Here is a 13,377-nt window from a genome sequence, read left to right as displayed (position 1 = left end):
AAATGGAAATGTATATAATATAAATAAAATAAGGACGACATATCTTAAATTATCTGTTTTGAGCAAAGGAAGTGAAGGAAAAGCAGCACAGGATAACATAATCGACTTTGGAAGTTGAATATGATTTAATTTTGTATACAAATACAAATTACACTTAAGTGGGCAAATGGAGCTTAAGTAAGTTTCTTCATAGCGTGGCGCAGTCCACTATAGAGAAAACAAAAGAAACGCAGCCGAAACGCAATAGGGAGCCGTGATGTAACAAAGCCGAACCTTCCCATCCTGCGCTGTTATTCTGCTCTTCGGGAGGCAAATGTCTGTTGCCCGATGTCCCCGTTACGCAGGAACACTCCTTCCCGAGATTCGAATCCATGGAGATCATTTTTGCGTCAGAATTCATACTCTTACACCTTCGCATTACCTTCAAAAATACATATAAGAAAATTAGAACTAATAATTTCAAATTAAAATTTAATTGGAATATGAAAAACACCTTTCTGCGCTTATCCACAATATCCCTAACTTGTTTATCCAATTCCGCTGATCTGTGATGATTCACCTTGTGCGGTCTTTCAATTACGTGATTCGAATAGAGCACGTTGTTCACGTAACTTCCGTGTTGCGAATAGTTCAGTAATTCGTATTGTTTAGTAAACTGAACAAACAATTGATTAATTAATTATAAAGTGTATTGCTAACAGTGTTGATTAATACCTCATCGAAGAATATAACGGCATGCTTAGGCGATACATTGTTGCAATGCCCGTAACGATCCAATTGGAGATGGTTTGCAGCACCTCTACCAATCGAGAGACTCCGATAACGCATTGAAAGAGCCTCTGGGAATCTAAAGACATCATCATTTTAATATATTATACACGAAACCAGTCTTTACCAGATTTACCTCGCAGACACTGTGGGTCTGTAACCCATGAAACTAGCGTCGTGTCTGATCTCGGTGCCATCGCTGCTCCGCACGTTGTAAAAGTATTTAGACACCACCGGACATAGCATAGCCCTGGCCCTCAAGCTGCTGACGCCAGAAGCTATAATCCTGCTACCGTTCCCCGAGTTCCTCTGCTTCTTAGGACTCGAAAACACCCTAGCTATTCTAAAAAAACGAAAACCCATCAATTGAAGCATATCTCTACACACAACTTTGATTAGTACCTCTCAATATCAGCTGCTGTTAGAAGCTGGCTTGGCAGTGGCATGTTGCAATTCCTTAATACGGATTGCAAACTGCTGGAATGGGCTTGAGATAGATAAGCTGAGAGCTGGTAGGACTCTTCAGTGTGCTGCTGAGTGTACAAAATCTGTTGGATCCGTTGCAACGCCAACAGCTTTAGCACCCGATCGTCGATCTGTCGCAGCTCGCGTTCGGCTTTTAAACAAAATCAAACGTCAGAAAACAACTATACAACCTCTTTCCAGGGCTCGCGTTTGAAAACAATTGAAGTTTGTTTATTTAATAGCAAAAAAAAAACAACAAAAACAAACTTTAGCAAATCGAAACAATGTATAAATCAGAACTTTACTGCACTGTAATCAACATTTAATGATTTCAAGAACAATGGCAAAAGAAAACAAAAATACATTCAAATTAAATTCATGTTTTACACAAAGTATACTTATTGGTATCTTTCTCTTTAACAAATGTACGTTGGCAGCAGCCTTAAAAATTACTAATCAGCTGTTATGAAACGTCATTTGATTTGATATGAATCACTTAATTTTGCAAAATTTCAGAACATTCATTTGAAAAGCTACTTCTTCTAGATTTTTATAACCCATTGTTTTTTCTTCATTAATTAAAAAATAGCAATTGCTAAAGTGAAGGAATATTAATTTTATGGTTTGTCTTCTATAGTATAGTAACATACCTTCCATCAATTCAAATGAATTATCTGAAATGTAATCGCATCCATTATAGGGCAAACATTTCTCCTCGTGATGTTCGCGTTTAACTTCCTCCTTAATCTCTACTACCTCCTCCTTCGTCGTCTTCTCAACACTTCGTTTAAATTTCTCCTCCTTTAATACTTGCTCCAAAAACTCGCCAGCCTCATTTGTTAACTCGAAAACGTTCTCCTGGACATCTTCCTTGTCCACCTCCATTTCAGTGACCATCTCAACATCATCCTCAGTCATATCAACAGTCTCCATAACATCGTCACATCTTTCTTCAGACACAATCTCCACATCATCCGAGACACTTTTAATCTCGTCCTCCTTCATCTGATCCACTTCCTGCTTGATAATCTCAAAAATTTCCCTATTTACTACAGTATTCAATCTGAGGACATCTCTGAGGGATGGCAATAAAGCTATTGGCTTCCTGTAATGCATTTTCACCATCATAGGAACTGAGACTCTCCTCCTGGTGCTCATTTTCACCTTAAACCTAAACGGCGGATTGGATCTATGCACGCGCCGAAAGAATTCTAATTTTATTGCATCTTGATCAACTGGCTGATGGGCGTACTGCGCCCATAGACGATTTCTTTCTGTTGCTGAGGATGATGTCAAGAGCTTGGAATCAAGGATGTGCTGAACGTGATTGGGGCACATCCATCTGTCCGATGGTGGAGTTGCCAATGGCGGATCCAAGCAATCCAAATGGAAAAACAATGGACAAAAATCACACGATATCAACGTTCCGCTTCTGCATGTTTTTGAGCACACGTAACATTTGCTTGACGGCAAAGCAGTGTCTTTGCGATTTGCTGTACTTGTGCTTGCAGTGGTGGGTGGTCTCTTCCCAGCCCTGAACTTTTCAACTAAAATTATTTTCCATAAAATACAACTTCAATTTGAAATAAATTAATTACCTTTATCAGTGCCTGGAAAGTAGCAGGGCTCCATCATGTGCCTGGGCAATTCAAACTGTTTTGGATTCTCTAAACTGGCAGCCCGTATCAGAAGTGCCATTGAGTTTGTTGTCTTTGATTGCATAGATTTCAGACTTTTATTACGACAGCTATGGCACAGCCATTCACCTTCTGGAATATCATGTTCTTCTAAAGGTGGATTACTAATTTTTTAAAAAAATGGAATATATTACTTACAATATAGAGTGCAATAAAATATAGAGATAAAATAACTTACTGACATTGTAAATGAAAGCTAAATGGGCATTTATCACAGCAAATTAAATCACCACCCTCACCACAGCTATCACACAGATCATGATTGTGGCCCCTGCCTGGCCTCTTATAATATGGATGATTCTTTTGTGCAGCCTTAGCTGCTGCACTTGTAGATGCTTTATCTTCACTCACTGGAGGTGCAATTAAGGCTTGCACTTGCTATAAATACATGAAAAAAACAGTATAAAAAGTGTACTTGTATAATCATTGAGAACCAAGTTTGCCTTACAGCCATCAGCCCTCCAGATCCATCCAGTTCATAATCCACATTAGCCATAGTTTCTAAGTACTTAAATAAAATTTGTACAATACTTTACATGAGTTAAAACTATTTAGAAAGGCAAGAGCATTTACAGCATTCCTATACATGTAGATACACCACTCGATCACAGCACACATTAACAACACCGAAATTTACATTAACTTTTGAGTTCGTTACTATTGAATTAAACGAGGTTATTGACTAAATAATACAATTAAAATAATAATCTAAATTGACAACCATTTCGGTGTATTGTAAATATATCAACTGAAAGAGCATTCTATATAGGCAACCAAACTTGCACAAATTCATGTTTTACAATAACAGTTTGAACATAAGAATCAGTTAAATATACATAATGAATGTATGTAGATTATGAATAAGTTCTATCAATTAATTATATTATAATTTATTTAATCTTTTGTTACAAATCATTTGCTATTTAAGAAATCTAGAGTAGTCTTCAAAAATTCCGCTGGTTTTTCGCTATGCAACCAATGTCCGGCTCCATCAATGTAATGGAATTTTGCAGCAGGGAATATCTTCTTGATTTGCCTGTGATCATTTTTCCTACAACATATAATTAAGTTGACTACTTTATGTTTTCAAATACATTATTACTGGATGTAGTCTGAAGCTCCTCCACCGACGAATAGTACTGGTCCACCGAAAGTGAGATCATTTGTAGAGGGAAAAGCAGCTATATTATTTTTAAAATTGGCCACTAAAGCTTGGATGTTGATTCTCCAGGCGAAACTAGAATAAATCAACAATAAAATATTGTTTTATTTTGTATACATGAATCACCTTCCGTCCGATTTCTGTATCAAGTTCGTGAGCAAAAACTGACGCAAACCTTTGTCGCTGATTTTCGTTGCTAGCTGCATCTCGACTTTGTTCCTGGCTGTGGACATCGCTCCGCTTTTCGGTAGGTTCGTGGTCAACATGAGATCAAAGAGACCTGGCATAGAGCTCAAGCTGGGACTGGTCTGTACCGGGGAAATATCCGCAACTATGAGCTTATCCACCATTTCTGGCTTTTAAAGAAAATCATTAATATGCAGTGATTTAATTTACTGATATGTTTGACGCTTACATAATGCAATGAGAATAGCATCATGGCCCTTCCGCCCATGGAGTGACCCATGAGGGAAGCTTTCTTTATTTTGAATGAGTCCATGAAGGCTTTGATATCTTCAGCTAAATGGCGATAGGTATGTTCTGAAGAGTGCGGGCTATCGCCATGGTTTCTAGCGTCGACAGCGAAGATCTTCCTAGGTGGAAGGGTCTTTTGGTGGTATACTTTACACAAACTGTTCCAATTTCCTTTTGAACCAAATAAACCATGCATTATGACTAGTGGTGGAGGTCCTTCAACCCCTGAGGTGGCCTCGTATGAGGCGAAAGCCAATTTTACCGGTTCTACATTACTTTTCGGATTAGCTTTGGTTGAAAATGCAGCTTTATGATAAATAGACTTTAAAGAACTTCGGACAGTAGTAAATAACATATTTCTTACTAATAATTTGGACAACTTGTAGGTTAATTGTGAAGTTGACAAACGTTCTATACGCAACTGTTACGTAATTGTGAGGGGTGGATTCAATTTAACGATAATCTAAAATTGAGATATCTTTATTTAATGAATTAAAATTTAAAGAAACAATTCGAATTTCTTCAGTAAACAAAGATTCAAATATATTTAAATTTTTAGAGCTTTGCTTCCACTGGTTCTGTATCTGGAGCAGATGGCGCTAGAATCAGACAATCTCTAGTTCTGGCTGTCACAAGAGTGCTTTGGTTAGGTTATTATTACGTGGCCAAATAATAAATACAAGCTAATGGTCTTATAGTTTATGGAAAGCATAGCAAAATGTTATCCAAATTTATCTGTGTTCTCGTAATCCTGGGCTCGTTGCTCGGCTCATCTTTGGCGTATTTTATAACTGTGGACGCTCACGCTGAAGAATGTTTCTTTGATAAAGTGGAGGCTGGCACCAAGATGGGTAAGTCCTTGACCATAACATTGAGTGCTTCTAGAAATATATTAATAACGTCTTTTATTTTTAGGTCTCACTTTTGAAATTGCTGAAGGTGGTTTCTTGGACATTGATTTCCGTATTGTAGGCCCAGATGGTGCAGTCATCCACCAGGGTGAAAGAGAAAGTTCTGGAAAATACACATTTGCTGCACATGTTCCAGGTGTTTACACCTATTGTTTCTCTAATAAGATGTCCACTATGACTCCAAAAGTTGTCATGTTCAATATGGCCATTGGAGAACCTCCAAAACCAGAAGAGAATGGTGAAGGAGAAAGTGCCACCAAGTTGGAGGATATGATCAAGGAATTGAGTGGTAATGCAAACCAAAATTTATAAAATAAAACGAAATGATAATAACCATTTTATGTTGCAGGAGCTTTGGCTAGCGTAAAGCATGAGCAAGAATATATGCAGGTCAGGGATAGAATCCACAGATCCATAAACGATAGCACAAACTCCAGGGTAGTCCTGTGGTCCTTCTTCGAGGCTGTAGTACTAGTATGCATGACCGTCGGCGAGGTTTACTACCTGAAACGATTCTTCGAAGTTCGAATGGTCGTCTAAAACAATAATATCTATATATATATGAATAATATTTATATATGAACGGTTTTTCTCAATTAATTTTATGTTACAACTGAAAGAAAAACTTTCTGCATGAGTGTGTGAAACTGAATGTATGTCAAATTTTGTAAACTAGATCTTGTTTATTTCCATCCTTTTTTGTAATAAAGTTAATACAAACTTGAACTACTTGTATCTCCATATAATCCTTCACATCATCAAATAATAAAAGTTTGTATTGTGGTTTCTAAGCGATTGTTGCAATAAGAATATCGAATTGAAATAGATTTTATTTTATGAAATATTAATTTCTGTATTTCCGGTTTTCCGATTAAAAATTATTGACGCAACCCAATGTACGCATTAATAATGCGCGAATTCGGAAACAATAGAATTTATGAAGCGGGCGGCGTTAATTCCGTACGTCTTGTTTTGATTATAAAAGAGAACGCTCTCTGGTGTCAATAGCACGTTACAAACACAAATGCCCTAGAAAACTTGGGTTGTCATGTCAAAATTGTGCAAGTTATTCTAAGAGGTCCTGTATTTTGGATAGAAGAGATTTGCAATTCCCAATTTACATTGTAATAAACATTCAGTAATAGAGGAGGAAGTATGAGTGTGGTGAGGGAGAAATGTGAGAACTTCACAAACATACCGATAAACAACTTGGAGAGTACCAAAGTTATAACACCTGATGATGTGCTGAGGCTGTGTAAAGTCACAGATTCTTACCTGTGCACTCCTGAGGCTAACATCTATGACATAGACTTTACCAGGTTCAAAATTAGAGACCTGGAGAGTGGTGCTGTTCTCTTTGAGATAGCCAAACCCACACCAGAGAATGCTGATGAGAATGCAGAGAAGAATGGTGAGGGGGATGAAGCCATTGACCCAAATGCTGGAAGATTTGTTCGATACCAATTTACTCCACAATTTTTGAAACTTAAGACTGTTGGTGCTACGTAAGTTGTAAAATCATATTTTATCATTTTTATATGAATATTATATTTGTATCATGTTTATCTCTATTTAATTTATTAACTGTAATCATAACAATAGCTTTTGGTTTATAACTTATGTATATTATCTTTGAATAACACAATTTTAAGTAATTGTGTTGTTTAAACCAATATTTTTAATAAAATCAAAATATACACCTTTAAGTAATTTCTTAAGGATTTTGTCAGGTATTCAATCTAGTCAGGCTAGTTTCCTATAATCTACATTCCATAAACCTAATTGTATAAAATTAAAAGTTGTTCAATTAGAAAGAAGATTATATTTTATTAGTTTCTAAACTTGCTTTTGGTCATAAAATTATATACTGTATAAATTATATACTGTTCATTGTTCTACTTTTGAAATTTACTCAATAATAATCTAGAATTTGCTACAATGTAGATAATACTATAAACATCTATGTTTTTTTTTCAGTGTTGAGTTTACGGTTGGAAGCAAACCAGTGAATAGATTTCGTATGATCGAGAAACATTTCTTTCGTGATAAGCTTCTGAAGACATTCGACTTCGAGTTCGGTTTTTGCATTCCATTTTCTCGAAACACTTGCGAACACATCTATGAGTTTCCGACACTACCCGATGATCTCGGTAAGATTTCTTTACACTTTGTACCAAAGTTTAGTAAAACCTCGTTTAACGCTTCCTAAGCTCTAAACAAAACACTGTTGTACTCCTCTGTATACTTTAATATGAGATATTTTGAGAATTTTGGTATAGAAAAAATAGACATCTCAAAGCAAAATATTGCTCGCTCGCGCGGCTCGTATCTCAAAACACTCGTATATTAGGGCACTCGTATATCGAGGTACCACTGCAATTTATTTTATAGAAATAAAAAACGCAATTAGATAAGACAAACATATAAATTTATTTATATGTATTGACAATTATACAAACAATAATTATAAAATTTAAATCTTAAAAATAATTATTCTATTATATCATTCAATGCTATCTCTAAACATATGAAAACAATAAACAAAGTTTTTTACACAATAAGATACAAAAGGTTATTTTGTTCTTTTGATGGTCCTCTGCTACTTAGCAGTCCTATCAACGCAAAACATAGAGATTAGTGAATAGTACTTTTGATTCCTTTATATAAAGTACACCGGACAGCAGTTTTATTTTTGTCATGATATAGGCTCATTAATCCCATTCCCTATATTTGTATCATGAATATTATTTGCTTACTGTTATTATATTTCTCGGAATACTACCCAACTCTGCTGAAGACTATTGCAATAACATATCTGACTATGTCACCAATCAAATATCTGGCTCATCTCTAAACCATTTTATACTCATTTTCCAAGGTCATGGGCACATCTTAATTGGCTGCAACAATATTACCATTATATACTAAAACATATACTAAATATGAAAATTTAGAGCTTTTCTGGGCTTCGCTTAATCGAAGAAACGCTAAACGAGGTCTTACCGTACATGAGAACTTATAAAAAAAAAATTATAAATGTGAACATTACTAAACTTATTACATTTATACTGATTTGTTCGCTCCACCTACTTTGCCTGAAGTTCTACCTTATCCATCATACACATTTCAATAGTTTGTATTTTGTTTTTTTTTCAGTGAAGGAAATGATAGCTTCGCCTTTTGAAACTCGTTCGGACAGTTTCTACTTCGTCGACGATTGTCTCATTATGCACAATAAGGCTGATTACGCTTATAACGGCGGCCAGTCCACGTAACTAGGAGTCGCCAATGCAGCGGACAGGATTGCAATAAAACACCACTTTTAATAATTGTTACAAGAACACGGAAAACCAGCAACACAAAAGTACACGATTTCTATTAAACAAAACTAAAAGAGGAGAGTCCGCTTTGTCCATCTGATTAATTGAATTTTGATTTGAAAAAGAACAAAAAAAAATCTTGATTTCCAATTGAAACTTCGCCTTTCGTGTGGTTGCACTGACATTTTTTGAATCTTTAAAACTGTGAGGACAATATTTCTCTTTGATCACGTTCGATTCAGTTTCCATTTATTTATTTTTAATATTCGACAAGCTGGGAGCACAAGGTATATAAATAAAATTATATATAAAAATGGAACACGTGTGGCACAAATTGTTTGAGAGAATTTAGCATGGATTAGTTAAGGGTTTTAAACGTGGAAAGAAGGAGAAGAAAATGTAATTCAGGACAATATTTACAAGCACGATGATGAGGACGACGACTACTACTATGAGACCGGTTTTTCTTATTGATAATATTTCGTTGTTGTTTTCTTTTAGTTTTCGATGTACCACAAAATTGCTTTAAGAGACTCGCCGCATTCACAGTTGAAATTGAGATGAGATATTCTCCGAAGAATGGTAAAATTGCGTAGAGTAAAGAAGCTTCTTGTGTTTTTTTTTACTAGAGCCGAAAGAGATATTTTTAGAAACGACCCTGCCGCGTACATTTGGACAGGACAAGCGAATCAGATTAGGTAAGAAATGATTTATCCTGAGGAAGAAAAAAAATAAAAATAACGAGAAATAAAACAATGTTTAAAAATATCTATTTAATGTTGGTTCGTATTATATTTACAATAATTATTATATCTAGTTTATCTCTCGTGTGAGCACACCAGTCTTAGGAGATTCTAGAGTGGCTTTAATTGATGAAAAAAAAAATGGATTGAAAACTATACCAAATTATTATGCATCTAGCGAAAGTTTCCCATTGTAAATTAGCCGTGATGTTTAGGGATTCCCGAGTTGCCTCTTCTATATTATTAATTATATTGATTCAGTAACTGGTTTCTTGGAGAAGGGAATTCAGCTATCCTTTGTGCAGTATTATTTCGTCTAGCATTTAACGCATTTCTCTCTTATTGTGATTAAACTCTTCATAACCATTTTGTTACTTGATTATTTTTTTTAAAATATTTTTTTGTTTGTTATTGTGAAAGTACTTCAAATAAATTTTGTTTTGACTGACAATTTTTTATGCTTTTGTTTATTTATTTAAAAAATAACCATTTTTTATTTCGTTATTGGTAAGTTGAAAGACACTTCAGAGTGCGAGTATTCGGTTCCACTAATATCCAGGACGCCGGATTAATCCAGGAATTAAATAAAACATAAATAAACCGTACAAGAAGAGACTTTACTTATAAAGGAAAATCATCTATGTATAATAAAAATAATTTTGTGTACTAATTTTAGAATTTATTTTTATTTTGCTCAAATAAAATTTAGTTTGTTTTGAATTTTGGTAAACTGAATAGCTATAAATAGAAGTAAACACAGTGATTGATTATCGTAAATTCTGTAAATTACAATAAGTAGATAATTTAGCAAGAGACAAAAGGAAAGAAAACAAGATTTTAGTGAGTTCATTTGGCAAAAACAGGATTCCATTATAATCAGTTTCGATGGTTCATATGTTTTTGCTGCAAATTAGAGGTAGAAAAATAACAGAAGTGTTAGTTGTCACTATTATTCGCAATTTATTTTAACTTATTTTATTTACGAAAAAACGATATAAATAAAAAAAACATCTATATGAAAAGAAATGCAACAATAAAGTCTTATATAAATTGGTTTTTTTGAAACATTTGTAGTTTTCGGTATTAATTCAAATATACTTAAGTTTAGTTATTGGAAAGAAACACACATTGGCACATAATTGTAACGATTAATTAGATTTCGGAGATTCAAATTGGAATCATAATGATGAAGGTTTTTTTTATTTTCTAGGGCCGTATTTGCATATTAAAAGAGATATAGATTTTGATTTGAATCCACAGCAGTAAAAAGTTGAAACTAAAACAACCGATGTATTTACAATGCGATATAAACAAGTATAAAATGTTTATATTACTTGATTAATTTTCATTCGCAATACGTATTTATATATGTCAGGGTCATATATTTTTTTCTTATTTTCAATTTCATGAGTTGATTTGAATATCGTAATGGCAATGAACTTAATTAATTAAGTTATTAATCAAGTATATGAATACATTTAAACTTGTTTATGTGAATGATACTAAGTGATCGATGTGTTATTGTTTTTGCTCCTTGAAATCCATTCAAGATGAAGAATAAATATCGCAGTGATAAGATTCTTTCGCGACGTCATTTGTTGAATGAGTTTGTAAATAGATTTCTTATTTGCAAGACTGATTATTAAATCAGTAACAGTGTTTTGGTTCATATTTCTTAAGAAACGAATAAATAAATAGTCGTAATATCAAATTGCCGTTGAAAAATAATCTATTCTCAAGATTTTACATATATACAGGGCATGCCACAAAACGTAAAGCCTTTAAACACATGTCGATTCCATCTTAAATTCCTATGACTTGGTGTTACGTTCAATAAACTCGAGCGTTCGAAAATGTATTTGAAATGAATACAATTTTCGTCGGTGGAGTCGTGAAAATACATGACTACGAGAACTCATTTAAAATCTAATACGTAATTTGTTCTACAAAGAATTCTTACATAATAGCTTTGGCCAAAAAACTAAACAATTTTGATTTGTTGTCTTTTACACCTAAAGAAATAAATAGATGAATATATAAGAACGTAAGAATGAGCATTATTTGTAATATAATCAATAAAAAGACAACCCTGCATTGAAAGCTGTTCGTTTTTTTTAGTATATAAGGAAGCAGTAAAAAGTTTCCGTATCAAATATTATTAATATCCTGTTTAAAAATTAAGATATCTTTACTTAAGGATAAAAAACTATTGCACTGAAGCCCCCGCGTAGAAAACCTCCTCGAAGCCTTCTTTATTTCGAGTGGGAAAATGTTCAATCAATCATCGTCGAGTTCTAAATCCAACTCGATGTCTTGTCTGTCCATCTTCTGTAGCGTGTTAATCATTTGGTACCGGGAAAACCGCAGAAAGAGCTTTCGAAACCACACGTATTGCGATTGGTGCTGCTGCATCGCCCTCTTCAGCAAACACCTATCGGTATTGGTAGCAATATACCTGCAACGGAATCAGCTTTAATATTTCTATTTTAAACTAAAATCATAGTTTACCTTATCCTGGATAATATGTAACTTATTGGAATATCTAATAATAACCAATATTTCCTAACTATATTTACTGATTCAAGTACATAAACGTTACAACCTGAAAATAAATTAAATGAAATTGTATTAGATTTTTAATTGGTCGTCTCTTGAAGTGATATTATTACTATTGGGTAATTGCTTAGTTGTACTTAGATGTGCCACAGCAAAGTATAAACTGCAGTGGTTCAAATGCCTGCTGATTCCATGTTTATCAAAGGTGATTAAAGTGTCTATGTCATAAAGGGCGACTTGGTGGAGGATTAACTGAGCTGCTATCTCTGCAGGCCATTTGACACTCATGGAGTCTGGTAAATAGGAGTGATTTTGTACTATGATGCATTCCTCTTTGATCCCCAGCACCTTGCAAGCTGCATACAGTTCTCTCTTCCTAATGGTACCCATTCCATAATTTTTGCCTGAAATCAGAACTTTAGCAGAACTGGATGCATCAGTACAGGTATTGATGTTATTTACCAGTTGAAAGACACATCAGGTATACTAAACAGCCGGGTCTGCGTGTGAAGTTGAGTACCGTCGGCCCGAAGAACATGCACTCATCATCTGGGTGTGCGATCACGAAGAGCACGCGTTTCGGAGTCACTTTTACGTCTTTTCGAAAACTTAAAAGCTTCCATTGCATAATGAGCAGATAAAGAAGCAGGCATAATATGATGTAGAAGATCAGGAAAAGGAGTAGGTGCTCCAGGACTTCGTTTAAATAGGTCCGTAATTCCAATTGGATCGACTTGAACCAACCGATTATGGGGATCCACCGCGACTGAAGCCAAGAGAAATCTTGGCTCATAGCTTCCTCAGGAGTTATATTTAGAAAGAACGACCATTCCTTGCATTGCTCGACTCCAGTATAAATAGAGGACCCACTGTTTTCCTTCTCCGCAAAGTTATTTATAAGCTCCACTTTCTGACATTTAAGGTTAGGTTACATCACGGGATAAATGTCAGAAAAGAAATAATTAAATCCGAAGAAAACTGGAGAAAATTGCAAGAATTTCTGACTCTAATTTCCTCAATAAACAAAACTCTCATTGATAATTTTAAATTAATTTTAATATAAACAGTATAATTAAAAATGTTGTATAAACAAAAACTTTTCTACTCTTTAGGACAATGTCATAAAGTTCACTATTTTAGACTATTTCAAAAATATAATACTTTCATTTTTATTTCAAGAAAGTATTCTATTAATATAAACTCTACGTTGGTGGCCAAACAAAAAAATGAACAAATCCAACGGAAATACACTTTTAAATTTGTCATAAAAGGAAACAATAT

At 34.3% G+C, this 13,377-nt stretch overlaps 5 protein-coding genes across 5 annotated transcripts; 2 read left to right on the top strand and 3 right to left on the bottom strand.

Moving 5' to 3' along the window:
- Positions 1-38: 38 nt before the first annotated feature.
- LOC108566556 (PHD finger protein 12) lies at positions 39-3,647 on the bottom strand. The gene is made up of 9 exons (XM_017926506.1): positions 3,379-3,647; positions 3,109-3,308; positions 2,832-3,034; positions 1,884-2,780; positions 1,171-1,384; positions 905-1,111; positions 715-847; positions 494-655; positions 39-421 (listed from the first exon to the last, which is right to left on the bottom strand). The coding sequence occupies exons 1-9, from the start codon at positions 3,424-3,426 to the stop codon at positions 188-190; spliced, it is 2,298 nt and encodes a 765-aa protein (XP_017781995.1). The 5' UTR covers positions 3,427-3,647; the 3' UTR covers positions 39-187.
- Positions 3,648-3,804: 157 nt separating this feature from the next.
- On the bottom strand, positions 3,805-5,009 carry LOC108566571 (protein ABHD11). Its single transcript, XM_017926535.1, has 4 exons — positions 4,508-5,009; positions 4,219-4,448; positions 4,033-4,167; positions 3,805-3,981 (listed from the first exon to the last, which is right to left on the bottom strand). The coding sequence occupies exons 1-4, from the start codon at positions 4,919-4,921 to the stop codon at positions 3,843-3,845; spliced, it is 918 nt and encodes a 305-aa protein (XP_017782024.1). The 5' UTR covers positions 4,922-5,009; the 3' UTR covers positions 3,805-3,842.
- A 137-nt stretch (positions 5,010-5,146) lies between these two features.
- Positions 5,147-6,203, top strand: LOC108566572 (transmembrane emp24 domain-containing protein 2). The gene is made up of 3 exons (XM_017926536.1): positions 5,147-5,417; positions 5,482-5,766; positions 5,827-6,203. Exons 1-3 carry the CDS (start codon positions 5,285-5,287, stop codon positions 6,015-6,017), a joined length of 609 nt encoding a protein of 202 aa, XP_017782025.1. The 5' UTR covers positions 5,147-5,284; the 3' UTR covers positions 6,018-6,203.
- Positions 6,204-6,421: 218 nt separating this feature from the next.
- Positions 6,422-9,969, top strand: LOC108566532 (protein unc-119 homolog). Its single transcript, XM_017926462.1, has 3 exons — positions 6,422-6,982; positions 7,455-7,627; positions 8,634-9,969. Exons 1-3 carry the CDS (start codon positions 6,633-6,635, stop codon positions 8,750-8,752), a joined length of 642 nt encoding a protein of 213 aa, XP_017781951.1. The 5' UTR covers positions 6,422-6,632; the 3' UTR covers positions 8,753-9,969.
- Positions 9,970-11,206: 1,237 nt separating this feature from the next.
- On the bottom strand, positions 11,207-13,088 carry LOC108566534 (N-acetylglucosaminyl-phosphatidylinositol de-N-acetylase). The gene is made up of 4 exons (XM_017926465.1): positions 12,559-13,088; positions 12,210-12,500; positions 12,049-12,142; positions 11,207-11,995 (listed from the first exon to the last, which is right to left on the bottom strand). The coding sequence occupies exons 1-4, from the start codon at positions 12,887-12,889 to the stop codon at positions 11,818-11,820; spliced, it is 894 nt and encodes a 297-aa protein (XP_017781954.1). The 5' UTR covers positions 12,890-13,088; the 3' UTR covers positions 11,207-11,817.
- Positions 13,089-13,377: the final 289 nt, after the last annotated feature.

The sequence above is a fragment of the Nicrophorus vespilloides genome, unplaced genomic scaffold, assembly GCF_001412225.1.
Source record: "Nicrophorus vespilloides isolate i.1.1-1 unplaced genomic scaffold, Nicve_v1.0, whole genome shotgun sequence".
Lineage (NCBI taxonomy): Eukaryota > Metazoa > Arthropoda > Insecta > Coleoptera > Silphidae > Nicrophorus > Nicrophorus vespilloides.
This window is presented reverse-complemented; position numbering and strand designations above follow the sequence as displayed.

Excerpts from the sequence above, each read along its gene's own strand:
- LOC108566556 (XM_017926506.1), bottom strand. The coding sequence starts at position 3,426 with ATGGCTAATGTGGATTATGAACTGGATGGATCTGGAGGGCTGATGGCT. Across the intron at positions 1,385-1,883 it reads TTCATTTGAATTGATGGAAG|CCGAACGCGAGCTGCGACAG; the intron begins GTATGTTACTAT and ends TTTGTTTAAAAG. Across the intron at positions 422-493 it reads TTGTGGATAAGCGCAGAAAG|GTAATGCGAAGGTGTAAGAG; the intron begins GTGTTTTTCATA and ends GTATTTTTGAAG.
- LOC108566571 (XM_017926535.1), bottom strand. The coding sequence starts at position 4,921 with ATGTTATTTACTACTGTCCGAAGTTCTTTAAAGTCTATTTATCATAAA. Across the intron at positions 4,168-4,218 it reads ATACAGAAATCGGACGGAAG|TTTCGCCTGGAGAATCAACA; the intron begins GTGATTCATGTA and ends GATTTATTCTAG. Across the intron at positions 3,982-4,032 it reads GGAGCTTCAGACTACATCCA|GAAAAATGATCACAGGCAAA; the intron begins GTAATAATGTAT and ends TATATGTTGTAG.
- LOC108566572 (XM_017926536.1), top strand. The coding sequence starts at position 5,285 with ATGTTATCCAAATTTATCTGTGTTCTCGTAATCCTGGGCTCGTTGCTC. Across the intron at positions 5,418-5,481 it reads GGAGGCTGGCACCAAGATGG|GTCTCACTTTTGAAATTGCT; the intron begins GTAAGTCCTTGA and ends TTTTATTTTTAG. Across the intron at positions 5,767-5,826 it reads TATGATCAAGGAATTGAGTG|GAGCTTTGGCTAGCGTAAAG; the intron begins GTAATGCAAACC and ends TTTATGTTGCAG.
- LOC108566532 (XM_017926462.1), top strand. The coding sequence starts at position 6,633 with ATGAGTGTGGTGAGGGAGAAATGTGAGAACTTCACAAACATACCGATA. Across the intron at positions 6,983-7,454 it reads CTTAAGACTGTTGGTGCTAC|TGTTGAGTTTACGGTTGGAA; the intron begins GTAAGTTGTAAA and ends TTTTTTTTTCAG. Across the intron at positions 7,628-8,633 it reads GACACTACCCGATGATCTCG|TGAAGGAAATGATAGCTTCG; the intron begins GTAAGATTTCTT and ends TTTTTTTTTCAG.
- LOC108566534 (XM_017926465.1), bottom strand. The coding sequence starts at position 12,889 with ATGAGCCAAGATTTCTCTTGGCTTCAGTCGCGGTGGATCCCCATAATC. Across the intron at positions 12,143-12,209 it reads AACTAAGCAATTACCCAATA|GTTGTAACGTTTATGTACTT; the intron begins GTAATAATATCA and ends ATTTATTTTCAG. Across the intron at positions 11,996-12,048 it reads TACATATTATCCAGGATAAG|GTATATTGCTACCAATACCG; the intron begins GTAAACTATGAT and ends ATTCCGTTGCAG.